At 44.9% G+C, this 21895-nt stretch overlaps 1 protein-coding gene across 2 annotated transcripts; it reads left to right on the top strand.

Annotated features, from left to right (window-relative positions):
- The first annotated feature begins 209 nt into the window (after positions 1-209).
- On the top strand, positions 210-21846 carry prrt4b (proline rich transmembrane protein 4b). 2 transcript variants are annotated; one of them, XM_070991532.1, is made up of 4 exons: positions 210-338; positions 6584-7707; positions 12948-13091; positions 19052-21846. In XM_070991532.1, exons 2-4 carry the CDS (start codon positions 6675-6677, stop codon positions 21124-21126), a joined length of 3252 nt encoding a protein of 1083 aa, XP_070847633.1. In that variant the 5' UTR covers positions 210-338; positions 6584-6674; the 3' UTR covers positions 21127-21846. The 2 variants fall into 2 exon arrangements, with proteins under 2 accessions (XP_070847633.1, XP_070847634.1); XM_070991533.1 differs by having other exon boundaries at positions 266-334.
- Positions 21847-21895: the final 49 nt, after the last annotated feature.

Below are 21895 nucleotides of genomic sequence, written 5' to 3' on the forward strand. Positions count from 1 at the left end.
CAGTCTGATGCCTAACTCTGTTTCCCAGTGTCCGCAGCACTGGGTGATCTCCGCTAATGAACAATTTGCTCGGTGAGGTGTGACCACAGGCATTGTGATGGGAGCCACACAGTGGACTACTGATGCAGTGAGCGAGAGAGATAGACAAATAGAGAGACAGAGAGAGAGAGAGAGAGAGAGAGAGAGAGAGAGGGAGGGAGGGAGGGAGACTGGAACTCTATTCCACACAGACAAACCTACACGGGCTCAGAAAGACGGTCTCTCTTGCAGCACACACACACTCACACTCACACACACCGCTGGCTGTGGATTCTCCATCTTATTCCAAACATCTGTAGGTAAGCAGCTGACACGCTTTCATCCGCCTGTCTGTGCATCTCTCTCTGTTTGCATGTGTATGTTAATCAGCTGCTTTGCATCTAGGAACAGGGATGTGTGGGTCTGACTCCCACATGCATGCTGTTACACACTGAGGTGCACAAACATACTGTATACCCTGTAACACATGGGAGAGGGCTTCAGATTAAGGACATCAGAGGGAATCATTTAATAGGAAATCTAGAGGAAAACCAGAAATGTGTGTGTTGGTAGGAGTATTCATGCGAGGCTGTGTGTCTGTCAGTGTGTCATCTAGGTAAACCTGACATATAAAGATGATAACATCTGTAATTTTCATGACTACCTGCCTAGGATTATGCATATCATAATCATGTTTATTCATTCTATTTGAATGTAAGGACGCACAGAATCTATGCATGTGTGTGTTGGTGCTAGCAAACCAGCAGATGCTCTTGCAAGCATGGGTTGTTTGTGTGTGTGTGTGTGTGTGTGTGTGTGTGTGTGTGTGTGTGTGTGTGTGTGTGTGTGTGTGTGTGTGTGTGTGTGTGTGTGTGTGTGACTGCTATTTGCATTTGAGTGCAGCACACTCCTACAAGCGGAACAGCCGAGTCCAAAAGGTGCTCAAATCCCGGGGATTAGCGAGACGTCTTTGGCTTTGGCTGTCACCATGGCAAAGGCAGCCGGTGGAACGCTTGTGTTTGAGAGCACCCTTTATAGTCGGCAGGTTCACTGCATTCATCAGCTGCAGGGCTAACATAAGCATTAGCCCGACACAATTAATGTCAGTCACAAGAATGGGGAATGTGTTTCATGAGTGGTCAAAGTCGGGTTTTAAATAAGTGGAGTGTAAGAGGCACGGAAGATGTTGGGAGGACCAAACTAATCTGAGAAAAAGGAAAAATTACATTTGAGCGAATCAACAAGTTTTGCAAAAATGAAAGTCCAGACGAGATCATTCATGGTGCTGCTAATGCTCCGAGAAGAATTCTGCTTATGGGAAGTGAATTTGTAAAATGGCCAGAGGAAACCCCACAGATTAAGACAGCAAGGCATTAATCTTGTTTGTAAGTAGCATGACTCAGGATGGTTTGGTTGTAAAGCCTGCAGGGCAGACGTAACCTGTCGGAGTCCTGCCTGTGATGCCGCTCGTTTGGACCCATGACCAGAGGTGTGGCTATCCCCGGCCATGAGAGCAGCTCTCGTTATGGTCAATAATGTCCAGGGACTATTGACTGCAGCTGGCTGCACCATTTCTATCTGTGGATCTGTACCTTGCAACTCACAAGTTAGTGATGGGACGCCAGAGAATCAGCTTGAAAATGTTGTCAAATAAGGAATTATATAGTCAAGTTAAACAGGGATCGATGAAACACAAACTGGGATCTGGGTCTGGAATCTGTTTTTTAAAAATGACACTTTGGGATGCTTTTTGGCTTCGAGTTAGGTCACAAGAGCAATAGCACACCTTCTGCTAAACATGACACTACAGCCTGCAGCCGATTATCTTTTGCAGTAAGACTGGAAACTGCTATCTTGGCTCTGTCTGAAGGTCCACCTACCAACACACTTAAAGCCCACAACACGGTGTATTATGTTTGTTTAATCTGTATCAAAGAGTAAAAACAATCAGCTGCGGTCTTAACAAATAATGAACTGGACTATTTCCTGCCCAGAAGAGGTAACTTTCCAGAGACTTGCTGTCACACCACAGAGACACCAAGACGGAGCCAGTAAGCTGTTTCCACCTGTTTTCAACCTTTATGCTAAGATAAGCTAAGAGGGAGGAGCTGTATATTTATCAGACAAGTCTTCTCATATTCCCAAAATGTTAAACTATTCCTTTAAAATTAGATTGCACTGAAATGGACAACATTATATGTCTGCCATTGGCAACACACTATGAAAACACTAGAATACCGATAACCTGACTGATTCATTTTAAATTACAATATTAATATGGCCTATTGCAGTGTTGTCTGTAAAGAATAAATAAGCCAAGTGTTAAATGAATCCTGGAACGTAGAAGACAATGCAGTCTTCCAGATTAGTAGTACTACAGTACATCGATTCATAGGTGGATGGACAGACACTTGTTCGCTGTGTTAAGCTCTCTAACACCTTATAAAGCCCTTCAAATGCGCTGCTTTATGTAGAATAAATCCCTGCTGGCCTTAAGTGGAAAGTCAGATTGGATCTGTTCAGTATTGACATTCCCGCGTAAGCATCAAAGTCGGAGAGGACAACAGGAAAAAGCCATAAGTTGACTCCTTAGATGGGAGATAGAGCCTGTGATGTGAAAATACAGCACCCAACAGCATGTGGGAGGGTGCACATGTAAATACAAGCTCTGATGCTAACATACCATCATATAAACATGGAAATAATACTAGAGTGAAAACTACAGTGCTTGTAAATTATGCACACCCACACAGGCGATTCAGAGGAAAACAACTGTCACCCACAACAGTGGCCATTTGCAGGGAGGTAAATTACTCCATTATCCTGCACTGCTGGCATTGATCCTCAGGCCTGGCCGTGTTCATAGCAGGTTTGTTAAATAATAATGATTTTGGCCACAGTCAATTCGTCTCCATTTGTGGCTCCCCTCAGTGTAGAGCCTCTCCATTTCAATCACTCAGGAGCGACGCACACCTCTAATTCAGTCGCCACTCCTTTAACAGCTTTCTTCTTCATTTGCCTTTCCTTTCATTCTCCGAGCCCGCACCCCCTCTCTTCATCTGTCTCTCTCTCGTTAGCTTTGCCACAGCGGCCTTGTTAGGATCATAGTCTTCGCGGAGGGGGCTTGTAACGGCGTGATACTGCGGTCAGGTTAATTTAGGATGGAGAAATTTCCATAGAGAAATGTTGTACAGCAGGTTGACGGCTGATTGAGAGCAAGATGGCTGATGGATGTGAGAGAAGGGAGAGTGAGGGGGCTTTTCACACGCAGACACACACACAAACACACACACACAGACTAAATTGAAAGACCAGAGTCTGTTTACAGAGTTAATACAAGAGGCTCTGGCAACAAACTAAAATGAGCATTAGGGAGACTGCCGCAGAGTTTACTCTCCTGCACTAAGAATGCCACAACTGAATGTCAATACGGTGTCTTTGTCTCTCTCGCACTCTCCTCTACTGCCCTTGTCTTTTGCTCTCTGCCCTTCCTTTCTGCCTCTCTCCTTGTCTTTCTCCGTCTCTGCTCCATTGAGCACACTACAGCGGCAGGCCCCATCTTTGTCGGGAGCAGCGAGACAAAACGCCAGCAAAATAATGGAGGGGACTTGTAAAATCCCCACAGACACTTTTTATAGTTCCCTTTTCCACTTGCTCTGCTGCCTGTCAAGCCAGACAATGCCCTCACTAACAGGCATGTATTTGATGTGGTCATGAATGGTGACAAGAAAGTTAAAGGGCCACTCTGGAATTGTAGTAATGCAGAAGCTGTGTTGTGGTTTTCGACTCACTAGTGGCTAGTACATGAGGTTATCAATTTGTTAGCTTGATTGCCAATTTGTTTAGAATGCTTTTAAGACTGTGATTGGTTAACGCAGTTCTTGACAGCTAATTACTAATTAGATGTTTTGTTTAAAGCTGCTATTCTTAATGTTTTTATCCTATTGATGGGTGACATGACTGTGTTTGCGCAAGTGTTTTCCTCATAGGGACAAACACACAACTCTTTTAATTCCCCTCAGCTCATATTTTGTTTTTTGGCCCGCAGCTTTAATGTTTTAATTCACTCCCGATGTCGTCAGCGGAAAGCTCTGATAAACCGACTCTATGCTACCTGCTCTGAACCAAACTGCAGGCAAAATTAGCGACTACCTGGCAAACACAGAGGAGCAATTTACTGCTGAAGAGCCAAATGTTTCCTGCATGATCCTGCAAACCAGAGCTAAAGAAAGAGTGAGTACTGGACTTAGATTCATCAGGTGACCAGAAACACATCTCCAAATGAAACCTGATAATGCTAAGTATTTGCTGTAAATATGCTAGTGTATTTGGACATGTTGGCCATATGAACTTGAATGCCGATAATATGGTCGTGTTGTGTTTACAGCCTGATTCTGCCCAAAGTGGCCAAAAAAAAGTATTAAGAAATACAGTCGATGCTTATCTTGAGGAGGGTACATGTATATTTCAAGATAAACCCTCTTTTGGAGCTTTAAAATAGTAGTTAATGGTAATCGTGATCAAATCAGAGCTGCAGTGAATTCTAACTTCAGCTACTTTCCTGGAGGTGGTCGAGCCTAAGAAACATCTTTAAGAAAAGGCCCTTGCATGCGTGCCACGACAAGATGAGTCAGCCATCAACAGAATACCATCTGCCATGGCGCATGAGTCAAATCAAACAAAGTACAAACTGAAAGTCTTCAACTTGACTGAGTGACTGGAAAGAGCAGAATCGTGCACGCTGCTCGATGATGAGATGTTACCGATGAAAGTCAATCTGATTGAGCGATTCTACGATTGGAAACTTAAAAACATGCTGGAAGACGAGTCGTGAAGTGTCGTTTCGTGTGCTACAGGAGTTTCCTCTTACCACACGGTGCTGAGTGAAAGTGATACTGACGTGAAATGTGAGAATGTTAGCCAAAATAAATTATACATATTCCTGATGCTGTTTAAATAATTGATCAGTAATGCATCAAATCAACAGAAAGGCAATCAAGGATGGACTATAATTCAAGCTTCACAACTAATCACACTTTGTTCCTCAACAAGGCATCTTTCCCTTTCTCTTTAAACACAGCATTTAATAGTGTATTGATTTATAATTGTCTTGAAGAAGGCAACGCAGCGTGCATGCATGAGTGTGAGTACCTACTATAGAACAGCACATGTGGGCGAACAAGTACATAACTGCACTAACATGCAGCGTCAGATCCAAATTCATCTACAATCATCTCTGCATGCAAGAAATGTGACCGTGTGTGGGATGGTTGGTGCAAGCTTCAGCACGCAGGCATCTAAAAACAACCTCACCTCACTGGAAGCTGATTTTCATGCTGTTCAGTCAAAATGCTAAAACGAGGGAGTGTGTGGGAAGCTCTGTGTTTGACCCCCCCCCCCCCCTTGTAGTCAGCCTTCATATCTCAGCAGCTGACTGCGTATCCGGGCTGGTTTCATCCCTCCAGGCGGGAACAGAGGGGGAGACGGGAGGTCAAGTCCCTGCTCTCCTGATCAGCGAGAACGGGCCTAAGACTCTTACGCTAGTGGCTGATTGATCTGGTGTGTGTGGGTACGAAAGCAAACAGCGAGAAGTTGGGAGAGCAGAGAGAGCTGGCATGGATTGGGGGGAAAGGGGAGTCGTAAATAAACTTGTCAGAGAGAAGAAGAGAGGTAGAAAAAGTGTGAAATAGCGCTATGATGTATGAGAGTATGATAGAGAAGCTGGAGAGAACTTCACTCTGATAGCTTATTTCTGTGAATATTCATGTTTTTGTTTTTTTTACTCCCACACAAACGGATCTCTCTCCCTCCGCTTTCAAGAACAAATAAATCTGAGATTGAAAGAGAGCAAGGCCAAACTCGGGTGGGAGTGGGTGGGGGGGAGTTTAGTGGGGAGTTAAGTGCAGATAAAGCATACAGGTTGTTGTTCTCACAGGGGAAATTCCTTTGGTGCTCCAATCGTTTCACTGAGGCAACAGGCTAGTGACTTTGAACCACTCAGTGCTCCACAAAAGGAAAAGAGGTCCCTCTTTTCTTATGTTGGCAACTCGGACCCTAATTCTTCACAAACCTCCCCCAGCCCCACTCACACACACATTATGTCTTGGCCATTCTTCACTGAATAGATTACATATGGATGGAAGTTCTTTCTCTAATTGGTCAGTCCGTGTAGCCGCCCAACCACTGCGACACAGCATGAATGTGAGCAGCAGTATGACATAAATACTGACCACCACATCTAACGGGACACCACAAATTGTGGGGTGTCCATAATGCTTAAGTTCTTGTTGTGATTTGTGGTGGGTGACATATTTTTTTTAGCCTGCTAACTTCAGCAGTCGCCTGTAATGGGTGGCACAGTTTCTAGACTTGATTTACTTTAACGGTCTGGAAAACCAGGCGAAAAGCAGGTCATCCTCTGAGAAACGGAAACCTGGCCTTCCAGAAATGTTCGATGAAAAGAAAAATGAACAGATGCGAATTCTATTAGGTTTTCGTGGGCTTAAATTTAGCTGTCAGGAGGGTGGATGAAAAGTGTGTCACTCGCTGTGTTCTTGTCTTTTAGGCCATTTTGCCGGACAGCCAGCCAAACCCGCCTCAGGGAGCAGGAGAATGGAGAACAACATGTGACCGGTCCGTGCCCCACTGTCGACAGCATGCTTCGCCTCCTCCGGACCTTGGCTTTCTGCTTCTGGTGTTTTTTGCTACTTCACAAGCATGCTGTGGCTGATGAAGAAGCCCTCTGGGGGCCGACGCCATCAAGAGAGAGCCCACCTGAAAGTAAACAAAGTTCTTCCTGGTGGCCAAAGCTCCCTTCCCTTCCCTCGCTATCGTTCCAAATCCCCTTTTATGGGAGCTCAGACAGTAACGACGAGGCGGTTGTGTTGACCACAACCGCCAAAGGGCTGACAGAGCCAATCGATCACTTGCGAGACCACTTGGGTTCAGGGGAAGGGAGCATTTCTGAAGCCTCTGAACCACCCATCACTTCGACTCAGGGGCTCCTAACAAGCGTGACAAAGATAGGAGTGGAATCACTTCCCACGGGAACATCAGATTCTCCACACAGCGGCATAGCGCAGAGCCACAATGATACTCTTGTTCCAGACTCCTACTCTCCCACAAGCAGTTCTATCAGAAACACTCTGTTCACCAACAGTCCAACAAGCACAAGGACTCCTGAACAAAATGCAACACATACCCACCCACCACGGGGCACCGCAGGAGCAGCGGGACCCAACACGGCTGCCACTCCGCAACACCTCCCCGAGGAACTCACTGATAAAGAGGAGGCTGAAGATTTTACAGAAAAGATCGCTTCCACGATAGCGCCAGAAACTACAGTTCCCACTGCCCTGACATGGGCAGCGGCCCAAACCACAACAACAATCCCTGGACTGGTGGAGACCACACTGACCGTTACTCCCCCTACATCCTCAGAATCCATGTTTGTCAGAATACCCCAGGACTCAACTCTTCATATTATCCTCCATGCTGGAGAGGCCACAGTGACAGAAAGTGACCCCACTCACAGTGGGGCTGACCTGGGCTTCTCCGAGACCAGGTCGGGGCCCGTGCAGGAGCAGCCGGGGGTAATCACCACTGCCACTAGGACTGATCACAAACTACCGCCGGAATCCATAGCAAGCACAACTCAGAGCCAAAGGGTTAACTTCTCAATAGCAGGAGGTAAGCAAAGCTGAACAAATCAATAGTGGCTGGATTGACTCAATAGATGTGATCAATCATGTGGAGGCAGGTTGTAAGTGTTCAATAGATGGCTGTCAAAAGGCTGCAGACAGTTCGGCTTGATCAATGACATTTCTGACATGGTAAGTAGTCAAAGGTCCGTCATTAGCATAAATCCAGATCTTGTTGAAAGCCAGTCAACAATCGCTAAGTACAAGTCTTGAATCAACATTTCCCTGATTGTTACGATGCCTTCCTGTTCACCTTGCTCAGAGTTTTACTCTGTGGTGGTTTTTGAATAGATAGACATTAGCTTCACTGATCCTGTGGACAAACACATTTCAGCAACGTGACAGCTTTCAGGAAAGGGAGCTACTCCTACAAAACAATGAAACATCTTAATTATGTTTCCAATGCTCGCTGCCCGCAGACTTTGAACTATTCATTAAAATAGTTCCATGACACACAGAAGTCTGAATGGAGATTAAAGCATCAAAATCCGTTGTGAAATCTGTTGTGGATATTTAAAGAGACTTTTTTGAATGATGTGTTTTTGTTGACTGGCCGCATCCATATCTTAACTTCATTTAGCATTTCACAACCGCTACCAGAGAGCAATTTGTACCGCCCAAAAAAACATTTAACTAATCCCTTTAACAGTCTGTAATGAGTTTTCAAGCAACATTACATAAGACATTACCTCCATAAATGGAAGGGAAGTGTATTTGATTGAATGCTGCTCGATGGGGGTTTTGTTCTCCACAGAGCGTGAAAAGAGAAGGACAATGAGCTAAAGCAGCTACTGATAGCCAGTAGGTTTCAGGAGACTTTGACACGACATTGAGGCAAAACCTCGTTCCTCAAGACCCATCCCCCAACACTGGTGGCAGTCTGGTGTCTGTGTGCTTAATGAGTCTTCAGAGGAACATCCTCCTGAGCTACAGACGCATTTATCATGCTGGGTCAAAGGCCGAGCCAGAAAATGATGAGTCGATTATTCTCAGCCGGTGAGGTTTGGTGTATATCTGATAAAACCATGATTGTTTGGTGGCTGTATACTCACAGTTGTCTGCTTTGTTCACCTAGCTAAAAAAAAGACAATATCCTTTTAGTATTAGTCAATTTAAATATTTTAAAACATTTTCTAAACACATTTTCTGCACTTCACTACACCTATTGCCTAAAGTCAACCCTTAAAAATATATTTTTGATGTTAGTGCTTCTGATTTGAAACAACTTTTAGCTTGACGAAATCTGTCTGAAAAAGTCTGAATAGAATTGAAGATGTTGATGTAAATTTCTTTCCTCGAGTACTTGAAGGACTTCTTCTTCATGTGTGATCCAATCAGAAGCTCGAGCACGGCTACCAAATGGACTTTGAGATGAGACTGTTTGTCCGCTGCTGTTTCCAAGGACAAAAATGGACTTTGAGACTAAGCTCTTGGAGATAGCAATGTAATCTGCTCATTGTCAAAAAGTTCATTAACGCTTCCTCTGTGAAAAACTCAGGTTGAGAGCGAATGTTCTCCTGCAGTGTTGGAGTGCAGCTCTTCCATCTCCCACAGAGCTTTACGCTGCTTGTACCGAAAGTGATGTTTTGTCTGCAGCGCCCAGTGTTATGTCTGCACTTGTTTTCGGTCGAGCATCGTGTGGCGGCATACAGAAAAGATGGGGGGCTTGGCCTGGGTGGGGAGGGGTGCTGTGGCCGTGTATCAGTATTCCAAGCGCACACTCAGCAAAACCACCGCCTCTCCTGCGGGACCATCCGCTCGCCAGTCGCTGCTCATGGCTGCTGAATGTGCTTCTTGCCATTCAGCCTCCCTGCTCCCCTCCTCCTCGTGCAGTCCTTTCGCCTCTGTGCAAACACAAATCTCTGTCACTTTTTCTGTCATGACATGTCAGCTACGGCTGCGTTGAAGGTCGAAAACGGCTTGACGGGGATGAGAGAAGCTTCTGGTCATCCATGAAGAATGACAACCAATAGAACACGGTGCTTTTATGCACCCCAGTAGTCTGCCTGGTGCAGCATGGCGCCGGGGTCTCGCCGTGTTTAAACGATTACACCTTGCCAAAGGACACAGGAGACTAATATGAAAATGAAAGCGCAGCACCCCTGTGTTATCATAATTTACATTATCCCAGTGTGAATATACTGTGCGTGTGCTGGGTGAACCACTTCCCTACCGGAGGTGTAGAACATCACCACACAAATGGGAGGATTTGCTTTCAGAGAGCATTTGCTGTGTGGTGGTGCCCTTGAGGAGGCTGTCAGGTATTTAAAAAAAAAAAAAAAAAAAAACTAGCTCTGCATCTGTGTCAAATCCTCTATTAAGGGACACTTCGATATCTATCAACAAGGGCAATTATGAGAAGAGAGAGCGAACAAAACGGGGGGAAAGAACTGGGGGTTGAGGCTGATGAGATTCTGGAGCATCTCAGAGAGCTGCACATTTTCTTCCTAAAAGCTTCCCTTCATCCTGCTCCTTCTTGCCCCTCCTCCCACCTTTTCCATTACTGTATGCTGTACTCACTGGCAACGGCGAGACAAGCCCCTTAACACACTCCATTAATACCTGCAAGAATATATTGTCTCTGTGATCTAAGTGCTATGCCAAACAGCTAAAGCACGATGGATTGTTATGGAGATGGATTTAAAGCAGAGCGTGTGACATAAATATCCGACGCCCTCGTATAGAATCGACGTGGAAAAAGGGGCTGAAATGCAAATAGAGAACAGTGTGGTGACTTTAATGTTATGTTAATCTTCCCATAATGACTCCTTTACCAGACAGAGTCCATGAGTTTTGAAAAACTGGACGGATTAGTCCTGTTTGTTTTTAGGATTTGACCCTCAGCTCTCACGCTGCATTGCCCTGACTAATGCAAATAAGCAATTATAGAACAATCTGGATTATTGCTCACCTCTATTCAGCCTGATATTAAAGCAAGACTTTACAGCCTAATGGAGTTACAGCAGATCCTTTATTAACGATCTTCAAACTGAGCCAAATTAGCAACAACATGATGAAATTTGGTGCAAGTACATTAAGAAGAAATTCAAGATGAGGTGTCTCTCTCATAATATCACATTTTTATGCATCTAATTGTGAGCATCCTCCCTGCTGCACTGCTATCCATCCCGTTCCTTTTCTTTCTTATCACTCTAAGCTCAGTGTGTTTGTTACACACCCACATGTGTGTTCTTCTGCAAACTCTCTCAGGGCTCGTGTAGATAAAGCAGTGTGTAATGGAGTGCAACATCATCTTTTGTTCATTATTTCTGGAAGCTGAAGATAATGAGGAGCTTCTGAATCACTGTACAGTGAATAAATACCTCACCAAAACGGCCATCATTGCGTCAAAAAAGTTCGCCCGCTCTGGGTACTACTTTAAGTTCAATTTTCGCCGAAACCTGAATTGTAATGCTGCATGTGCATGGAGAAATGGCCCTTCACAACCTGAGCTGAAGAGGACAAGAAAGATTCTCCTTTGACAGAGAAACAACAGATAGAAAGTCACTCTTTAAGGACATGAACACTAAAAGAACGCACTAATTAGGTAGACAGTGAAGTGATAATTCAGCACATGTGCAGCGTTGAGCTGCTCAGTAAGTAAAATGCAGATCCACTCCTTTCCTCTGTCTTTCCCCTTTATGCTTGTATTTTGCTCTGTCAGCAGCCTCTCTGTAAATAGCTGGTCATCAGTAATTTTGCTTGTGTGATGCTGAACAGTTCCACTCTTCGTACTGTGTGAGGGAGTGCACATGTTTGCTGTCTTTATATCTCATTTGCAGCAGATCTTGTCAGATGTTGTAATTGAATCTGCAGGCCCGTCACAGCGTCTGTGCTGCAGAGCTAAGATGCTGCAGTGATCTGGCTGCGATGCACAGCGTCTCCTTCCAGTTCACTTGACGCGCTCGACAAACAACAGCTTAACTGCAAAAACAAAAAAGCTGTGACGGCAAAACACTTCAAGGAGGCCTGCTTCAGTCGAGTCGGGAGCTGTCACAACAAATACACCTGTTTGCTTCCCCTGTTTGGAAAAATACTGAAAGTATGACTTGCATAATTTGAGATCTACACTGTTAAAAACATTTGGTTAAAATTTCAAGGCAACTGAAAATTTAACCGTCTCTAAGAAATTCCATTTATATACAACTAATATGCATATAAACTGCGTGATAACTAAGGGCGTAGGAGCCACTAGTGGTCAAAAACACCTTGAAATTTCTTGACTCTGTGAGACATGATTTTTTTTTTCTTTAGTATTTGTCTCTGTTACTCATCACTCTCCCTCTCCTTTGGCTGAGACAGATCTCCAGCTGTGTGGAGGCCAGCAGTGCAATAAAGCAGATTTCGCTTTGGAGACTTCTAAAACTCACAATTAGCTCGGGCGCTGTGAGCGTGACCTAGATTGTACTGTACGATAGTAGCTTGCATTGCCACGTAGCTGTTATGATTGTTTCTCTCGCTCATTATTCCTCACACTCTGCTTTATGCCTTGGTATCTTTTTATTAATATTCATTCTGGAGATGTAAACTAACACCTGCCGTCCCCGGCTTCATCGTCAGCCTTTGCCAACAGATTCACTCACTGAATATTCTCCTAAATCTGCTCCATCTTTCATTTATAACTGCTGCGCTGTGTTATAAAACACACAAATCTTGCACAGAGGGCTGACTGTGACAACATATTTTGTGAGCGCACCAAAGGCAGAAGAGGATGATGTGGCTCTGTCATGTCGTCATTGCTTTCTCATCCTCTCTGGCTCTTGCTTCCCTTGTCTGTTCACTCCCTCTGCGCTCTTTATGAAACGCTCTTCCGTGTTTGCCTCCGCTTTATCGCACTAAGACAGATGATTGAACAAGGGGTCTGGGTTTGTGATGGACCAGGATGTACACACCCATGCACAGACACACACACACACACACACACACATCAGGATGTCAATGTAATTAGACTACAGAGGGCCAGACTACTGCGCTATGGATGACTGGCTTCAACTAAGTGGTTGATAGGCCAATCCACTTGACAGAACTGGGTTAAGAAATATAGTCCTTCCATTTCCTGAAATGTGAAGTCTCAGACATGCTCTGAGCCAAGAACAGAACGGGTTAAACTTTCTTTTGGCTCCAGATTTGCTAATCTGTTTTCCTCAGACTACTCAGAGCTACAGGCTCATGCTCTTTAAATTGTATTCCTGAGATCGCTCAGGGGCTAAACTGCATGTGTCTTCCCAGAGCTGCCAGGCAAAGAGGATAAGGAGGATGAGGAGGCTGAGGAAGGTGCGGCTCCTTCAGCAGACGGGCATGGTGACGCCGGTTTGGCAGACATCTCCACGCCATCCCCTAAGCTGCTAACACCATCCCTGACGCAGAGCACAGGTGAGCGAACAAATCCTGAACAAACACAGTAACTTCAAATTCCCATCTGTTTCAAGCATGTGTTTGCACCGCCATAGGGTTCAGAGGACAACTCAAAGGACTGCACGCTGCTTATTTCATAAGCTGTCCTGTAGCTGTTTCAATATCAGTAAATCTGTCAGAGGACTGGGGAAAACAATTACCCTGCATCCTTCGCCTGGAGCCACTAATTGCTTCCAACGGGAGGGAAAAAACTGCTCATTCAAGCTGTGACTTTGGAGAACTCCTGAGAGCAGAAGAGACGAGCAATAAGCAAACACTCCCCCGTACTGTCTCTCAGATGAACAATCATCGGTTCGATAAGAAGAGCTGCCTTTAAAAAGAACTGAAAATACACACAAGTATTGATTAAATGTTGGCCAAGGACTTATAATAAAATATTGCTGCTCTGCACACATCAGTTTCAATAAATAAATTATCGCTATTTATTCTGTTTTCAACCATTTTGGCAATTATCTATTATAGATGAGTGATTCATTACCTGGTTAAAGATTGAATGTACAAAAAACATGCAAATACTGTAGATAATATAATATTAGATGAAACTAAGGCTGGCAATATGTTATATTATCAGTCCATCTGCTTCCAAAACTTATTTGAGTTGAACTGAAGTGCAGAAAATTTGAAGGAAAAAAGGACTGTGAAACAGATGAATCAAATCAAATTATGATGTATATGAAGCATGTGGCCTAAACGTCCGCTGAAGAGACAAAAAATGGAGGCAGCCATTGTGCGGAGCGATGAGGACAGTGTAACCTTCCTCAAATTAAATGCAAGACAAACATAAAGGCCACATCTCCCTCACAGGAACAAACCTACATGTGTCCTATCTGTGACTCTCAGCCCAAAGGTCATTGGTTTTAGCTGAGAACTGTGGTTTTTAGCAAATGTCACCCAAACAGGAGTAAAGAGTGCATTTAGAGTATAATATCAATATCGTCATGTCTTAGTCTATCATACACATTCGTCCTTCATAGTGAACTTGACTTCTGGTAAAGTGCTGTATGTTTATTAAAAGATTCACTTTCAGCCCAGTTCACAGGAGCAGATGTAACCCACATTACCTCTCCCAGAATAGCAGATGTTGTCAAGTGATTTTCAAAAATAGACCTGTCAAATGTGCCATTCGCTGATGATGGGACGCTACGGGGCTGTCTAGCCTGGTGTGTCACGAGTGAGTGAGTGAGTGATGCAGTGATGTTACTCTCCGTCTCTCTGCCATTTCCACGTGTCCTCCTTCAAGCAGAAATCTGTTGGTGGTAATATGGGCCGCACATAAACAAATTTATAGTTATCATACCAGCTCTTCCATTTGTTTTAATGGACCCACAGCAGGTGCTTGTGTATTAAGTGCAACTGTTTGAGAAGCAGATAAACTCTCAGCCTCACATTTCCCAACACACACACAACCGGTTCGCCCTCAGTATGCATGATCCGGCTTCTCCACAGCTCCTGCTAAATTGCTTTTTCTGAGTTGAGCCAAATTGAAAATGAAGGCAATCAGATGAAAACTACACGGAGCTCTCAGCTTCACGACACAGAATCAACGGCGAGCCAATTAAAGACGTGTGTGTGCGCGTTGTTGCCCACGTATCATCAGACGAATCCTTCACCTTTATTACCTCAGCTGGTCTACAGATTGAGGTGCCTCAGGTGAGACCTTTCAGGATTTACTATCAAAACCCAAAGAAATGAAGACATAAATAAAGCTCCTGTGCTCTAATGGTGTTTCCACAGAGACCTAAATGAAAGCACTCCTCACAAGAAATTATCTGTGAAGCAAATCACCTCCAGGATCTTAAATTATTTTGATTTATACTAAATTTTGCATCAAATATTCATAGTAATCATCACCTTATAGCTGCAGGCACTATGAAAGAAGGGCTAAATGTAGAATATTGCCATGCTGATCAAATGAAACCATCCTTGACGTGGTTTTCAGATGTGCTGTTGTAGCCTATTATGCAATGGCAACGTCAAAAATTATTGTTTTAAGACCAAATATCTGCAAAGCTAATGAGCCTCCTCTCACTCTCACGTGCACTCCTTGTTGCTAATTTGCAAATGCTAGCATGCTAACATGCTAAACACAAATGTTGAACTCTGGAAACATTTTAGCTTCTAAACCTCAGTCGTATGAGTAAGAGCATGATGCCCTGCTAGCGTTAGCTGCTAGCGTGGCTGCAGACCACTAGTTTTGTTTTAAACCTACAATAACAGATTTTCTCAGCCTCCTGGGGGCAGCAGAAAAACAAGCTGTGTGCTTATTTACACATCCAGCAGAATACTATTATTGTTCATTACGTCCAATATTAACTCTCCGCTTTTGGTCTCAATCAACTCCTGAGGGAATCTGCTTCTTTAGCTGCCGAATGCTTCACAGTGTTAACCAGATAACTGCTAACTGTGTCTGTTTGCAGATTATTGATGATCAGCTAGCCAAACTAAAATTAAAACTGAGTTTTTATGAGTTAAAATGACCTCTCAGTGGATCTCCACAGGCACTTTGCTCTCAGGCTGTGTCGGTCTACTGTAGGTGTGTCTGCTGTCCAGAGCATGGGAGACTTGTTCACACAGGAATGTGTCAGATGACCGAGCAGCATGCAGTGGAAAGCAACGCTCTGATCCAGCCTTGTACTGCAGCCACCACATACCAAACCCTGTCCGGGCTGCCCAGCCAGCCCGGCAGCTCAGATGTGACATTCATCGGCATGAGTGAGGCAACAACACATGGCAATGATTCAACACACGTCACGTTTTCCACTCGGCCTGACTCAGTGGCGTCCAAATCATCACTATCGCCCTGGAAAGTAAACAGATGGATGGAGAAGTCATTGCCATAACACTGCACTGAGGCCCACCTACTTTATCAGTGGCCCCCACATTGGAAATGCCTGCAGCTGTGTGTTTGTTTTACACTCCAGACACATTTCCCACACTGCTACTGTCTGTTTTGACAGGACTGTCAGTGCAGTCATATAGTGCAAGTTTATGAGAGCACAGGCTTATTTAATGTCCTCATTTAAAGCTGTGTCACAACTTTCAGTAACAATAAAACAGCTCCTCTCTCAAAATGACACTTGGGTAACATCACATCTGGTACTGATTCAGTATGGAGCTTGACGTGTCACATTATTATTTCTGTGTGGTGCTACAAGTGATGATTATTGACCAAATACCTGCAAAACTAATGCCATTCCCATAGGCCACAGCTGTATTTTGTATTAAGTGCTAATTAACAAACACGAGCACATGCTTATCTACAGTGGTGATCATGCTAAATATTGCCCTCTAAACATCCATAGATGTTATTATAGTATATATTAATACAGCCATTTAAACATCAGCATCTTACCACTGACACTGTGAGCCCATAGTCCAATATTTGGTATTTTCACCTCATAAATGAGTTAAGTGATTCATTCTCTGTCACTCATCTAATTTCATTAGTCAAAAATTGGTTCAGGACCATTTCAAATTTAGAAAATGTTATCCAGACACTTCAGGACACCTTGTTTATTATTCTGTCATTCCCTCCTGGCAGATTAAACGTCAGTATGGAACGGGATGATTAAACCGACTTAATGGCTGCTCTGCTTGTACTTTCCTGGCAGAACAGCAGCGGCGTGTGAATGTGTGGCATATCTGAACGTACTGACTGATGATCGCACATCTATCTAATTCTCTGGCCCGCCATATACAGTTTGCTCTTAACAATATTGCCTCGTGCAATGCTGATTATGAGAATGATGCATAAGGGAGCCATGTTTTGTTAATAACGATTCATCAGGGATTTAATTAAGAAACAGTACATCAGCCTCTCGAAAAGTCATCAATCCTTGTTTTTCCTCCTGTTGACGACGTGATTAAGCTTCAAAAGACAGCTCGGGATGTCTGAAGTAAAACTGCTGCGTCGCTGCACCAGCAGCTGGCAGCGGGGCCATATTTCCTGGAGTTTGACGTTTTTCATCACAACCTGGGACAGTGGTTCAGCTCTGGGGGCAGGAGATGAATGAGGAGAAACGATAAAGACTTTGTCAGGAACAGGCAGACAGCAAGGCAGTGCTAAAGCACTGAAAGGAGGATCTGAGCCAGGAAAAGAACAAGGCTTTGTTGACAAGGGGGATGTGAGAACTGCAACAGTACAAACACATGCAAATGCTCTGAGATGCACTCCAATATGAGCACACATGGGCACGACCGCTAATGTCAGAGTGCTGAAAGCAGACGTGCAACCGTTTCCCTCTCCCCGACAGAGCCAGAGCTGCAGACCGACACATGTTAAACATAATGGAAGCAGCAGCTGCCATGCACTGGATCTATGCAACTGGGGGGGGGGCAGACAGCAGCAGAAGCAGCAAACATAAAACATGAGAAGAGACTTGTAAAAATCAGGGCAGTCAAAGAGAACAGAAAACCGTCCCAGTTTAAAAACAACAAACCCACCTATGGGAGTTTCCCCTTTTTAAAGGCATGTGTTGAAGGGAAATCATAAACAAAGGGAGCGAATTAGGGGACCAGGATAGGGTGGGATGGGAAACACAAGAATACAACTCATAAAAGTGCATTAAAAGACAGACGAGAGAGACTTGAAACAAAAATGCTGGACCACATGAAGCCTGCTTTTAGTTTTACTTCGGAAACTATTTAGACATCTTCAATCTATATGCAAAGATTTCGGGGTTTTGTGGTGCTGATGTCTGCACATTTAAGTTCTGGAAATGGCGCGCAGCATTACCACCCGAGGTAATGCATTCCCCAGGCGTCGCCGGACATATTTAAACCCCCTTTTTTCACTTTTACACAAGAGCTACAGCGATGCTTTTTGGTTTCATTTAGATGCATTTTTACAGTCTTGAACACAGAAATTACTGCAAAATCTATTTATGAGCGTACACTTCACTAAACCTGCCTGCTGCGTGATTTACTGTTCTTTCTTCATCCTGTTCATTTCTCCCCGTCTCTGTGGCACATTTTAGCACCAGGCCCTTTATGGAGGAGTGATTGTCTCCGATAAGCCTGCAGCAAAATGACTGATGAGCCTGTGTGCAAATGACTGCTGCTGCTTCTCCTCTGCTGCATTTGACCACCGTTTTTGTAATAGAGCAAGGCTTTGAGCCATTATTAGACTTTATCTGTGATGGAAAGACAGCGTGCGTGTGGTAAGGGTTCTATTTTATGGGAAAAAAACAAGGTCCATGATGTGAGGCTCAGTGATACGGAGGCTAGGAGGCTGAAGAAGGTTTGTCTTTTCGCCCATCTGTGAGGCTTTATGCTGTGAAGTGAACTGTCCTTCGTCCCATTAAAGTCATCCTCCAGTAAGTGAACTACATAAACATGGATGGCACAGATAGGCTTTGGAGGTGTCTGTAATGTTCATGCAAACAGATATAAGCATGGTTACTCCTTAATTTCCAAAACTAAAACATTTCCTTAACAGTGCTAAAACCAAACAGAATCATAATTAAACTACTCACATGAAAACTCCAGATGGCTGACGTAATGCAAGAGAAATGATCTGTGGGCTGATGTCTAACACACACACACGCACACACACACACACACACACACACACACACACACACACACACACACACCACTGCCATTTCTTTTGGGTCCAGCTCAGTTTGAAGTTGCCTTCTTACAAGCTTTTAAACAGGATTAGCACATTAGGAGGAAAGCACTTTCACCATCCTGGAACTGAGCCAATGAGTTTTCTGGCTCAGATAGTTTGAACGTTGATTAAATGCTTCTGTGTATTCTCATGGGAGCGCGATCAGTGTGCTTTTAAAGTGATATAAAAAGTAGATGTTTACATCTGTTGCCATTTACAGGTCTGGAGATTTTCTTGTTCTCTTGAGTTATTAATCTTGTTTGTCCTCCAAGCTAATGTGATTTCTGAATATGTACTTTCTTTCCAGGCATTCCCCCAGAAACTCCCCATATTCTCCCGTACACTGAAGACTGGATGTCCAGCCTGACGGACAGCGACGTCACCTTCCTCCCTGACTGCAATAAAGAGCGCTCTGGAATCTGCAACCTCTCCGACACCTGGGACTCCACAACCTCCTCAGATGTTAAACCCACGCAAAACACCACTGGCATGAACCAATCAATCAGCCCCTTCCTGATCCCAGCTCAAATCATGCTGGTGCCGCTGTACACCGACTGGAACAGTGCCATGGCCGCTTGGGGCCTGGCCTGGGAGGCACATGTTTACGGTGCTGGTTGCGCCTTTGCAATGCTAACCCTAGCCTCAGCACTCAATCTGCTCTGCTTGCCGCTACGATGCCCATCCGGATGTGGCTATTTTGCCCTGGTCAGCCTGTTTCTACTTGCTGCTGGCTGTACCAGATCTTTCTCGCTCCTGTACGATGCCTATGGCCACCAGGACCGTTTGCCCTCCACAGAGGCCTCACTGATGCTCTACGAGGCACCCTTTCCCTGCTTGACGGCAGCTTTCGGTCTGGTTTTCCTTCTCCTTTCCATGCGCTCAAGAATGCAGCTCTCTTACTCAGCCTTCCAGAGACCCTGTTTCCTGGCCTGCCTGGTTTTCCTGCATTTCGCGGCTGCATTCGGACCGGTGACATTACTGAAGTTTTACCAGCAAAAGCCTCCCCTTTGCCTCTTTCTTTCTCTCATCTCCCGTGGAGCCTTTGTAGCACTGGCCACATTTCTGTCCACTGCGTATTTTGTGTTCTACATCTACGTGCGGGCAGATTCGAAGCACATCTACCACCTGAATAACACGTCTCCCACACCTGCTGAGCGCTACAACCGCTGCCCCTTTGCTGAGAGCCGGGACTGGGACCGTGCAGCTGTTACTGTTTGTCTTTCAGCACTGTTTTCTTTAGCATGTGCAGGACTGCAGTTATATGCAATTCTCAATGCGATGGGTGTGGCAGGTGGAGAGGAGGTCTTCCACCCTTGGCCCTGGTGGACTTTTCAGTTTAGCTGCAGACTGTGTGAGCTCGGGGTTTGTCTCACCTTAGCTCTGGTTGTTGCACAACCAGTCTACTGTTCTGACCACCTCCCAGCTGCTGGGAGCTGCTGGACTGAACTGTTGGCGTCCAAGTCGCCCATTCTGCCTGGGAGCTACCAGTGGTCCTTGAGCCAGCAGGAAAAGCTCGCCATCGTCGATACTGTAGGGCTTGGAGAGACAGAGAGCCTTCCTCTTTACACTCTGATGGATGAGAGGCTTGGCAGCAGTCTGAACGGACTGGACCTTCTCTACCACAGCAACCGCGCCTTGGCATACAGAGACCTTGACTTGGATTTGGACTTACAGGGTTCAGAAAAACGTGGGGATGGCGGAGGTGAAGAGCCCTCAGGTGGATCCTCGTTTACCAGTGACTCCACCACAGACCTGCGGCCGCCTTCACCCATCAACCTGCGTCGCAGCATAGATGAAGCCCTCTTCAGTGAGGCCATCTTCCCCATGAGCCTCTTTAGTCCTGCGAGGCCTATTCGCTGCAGTGATCTATCCCTAAACAACCACTGTGCACTTCCCAGCAACGGCCTCTGTGATCCCCTCTCAGCTGACCCTGGCCTTTATCGGACCTCTTCCTGCGTGGAGATGGCCTCTCAACCGCAGCCCCCTTGCGCCGAAACTCAAGACACTATTGTAGGTGCTCCACCATCTCCCTCCCTGTCCTCCTCCTCCAGCTGTTCATCTCCTGAACGTTGGAGAGGGAGCTCTTCCTCCTGCTCCCTCTACCGAGCCTCTCTCGGAGGCTCCTCGCTGGTTCTCTGCCCGAGCCCAGCGAGACAAGCTCATCAGCTTCTCCAGCAAGGAGGCACAAGCCATGCTCCGTCCTCTGTCCACCAGGGCCATGCTGACCCACAGAGGCACTATCAAACACTGGGAGCAGCCTCACAGGAGAGCCTGGACCTGGACATGTCGTCTGAGGCAGACCGATCTGTGCAGGAGGAGTTCATCAGTGTTTGCAGACAAATCGATGCTTTGAGCATCTGCAGTGAGACGATTGATTTATAAAAAGGACAGTCTGGTCAAGCAAGGGTTACACTGGGGATTTACTGAGGGGGGTGTGTGGCAAGTCGACCGTGAAGGTTCTTTACAGCCTATTTGGTAATGCATGGTAGCTGTTGCTCACACCATGAAATACCTATAGCTGCCAAAGTTTTTGGAGGTTTGATGAGTGCGCTTACGTGGTCATTAGTGAATGTCCATGAGCATTTAAGTGCCATGAATGTCAAAAGCCAAAAGGTAATTTGTAACTTTTACATGTTTGATAAAGGCAGGTGAAGTTTGATATAGTGAAAAGAATAGTAACATTTTACTGAGTGGAGATAACAGAGGTTATTTGTACAAATGTTTTTATCGCATTCCAACATTCCAATAGATTGTACTGTGACTGAATTAAGCACTTATTAAATACTACTGAAGTCCTATCCTTTCAACCTCAAAATATCACTGTCATTAAATCTCATATTGAATAAATGGGATTAGAATTAAGTTTGCTAAAGTATAAACTCTCCATATCAATATGCCAAACATCTTACTTGCAGTTATGGTGCAGCAGTGCCCTCTACTGGCAAAATGCACACTATGTTACCTTTATCCTCTTACATTTATCACCAATGAATTGTGCTCCTTCACACACTGACAGCATCTTCTATGACCAGCTTACTAATTTATTTATGTTCCAACATAACTGTGCTCATCACATGGTTTAATAAAGATTGTTTTATAACATTCGTCTCCTTTTAATTAAGGTTCATCAAGCTATGTGACTTTGCAACTT

Source organism: Chaetodon trifascialis, chromosome 22 (genome assembly GCF_039877785.1).
Source record: "Chaetodon trifascialis isolate fChaTrf1 chromosome 22, fChaTrf1.hap1, whole genome shotgun sequence".
In the NCBI taxonomy this organism is placed as follows: Eukaryota; Metazoa; Chordata; class Actinopteri; order Chaetodontiformes; family Chaetodontidae; genus Chaetodon; species Chaetodon trifascialis.

Bases quoted from the DNA above. Each gene is read 5' to 3' on its own strand.
- prrt4b (XM_070991532.1), top strand. From the start codon at position 6,675: ATGCTTCGCCTCCTCCGGACCTTGGCTTTCTGCTTCTGGTGTTTTTTG. The intron at 7,708-12,947 runs GTAAGCAAAGCT...GTGTCTTCCCAG, and splicing joins TAACTTCTCAATAGCAGGAG to AGCTGCCAGGCAAAGAGGAT. The intron at 13,092-19,051 runs GTGAGCGAACAA...CTTTCTTTCCAG, and splicing joins ATCCCTGACGCAGAGCACAG to GCATTCCCCCAGAAACTCCC.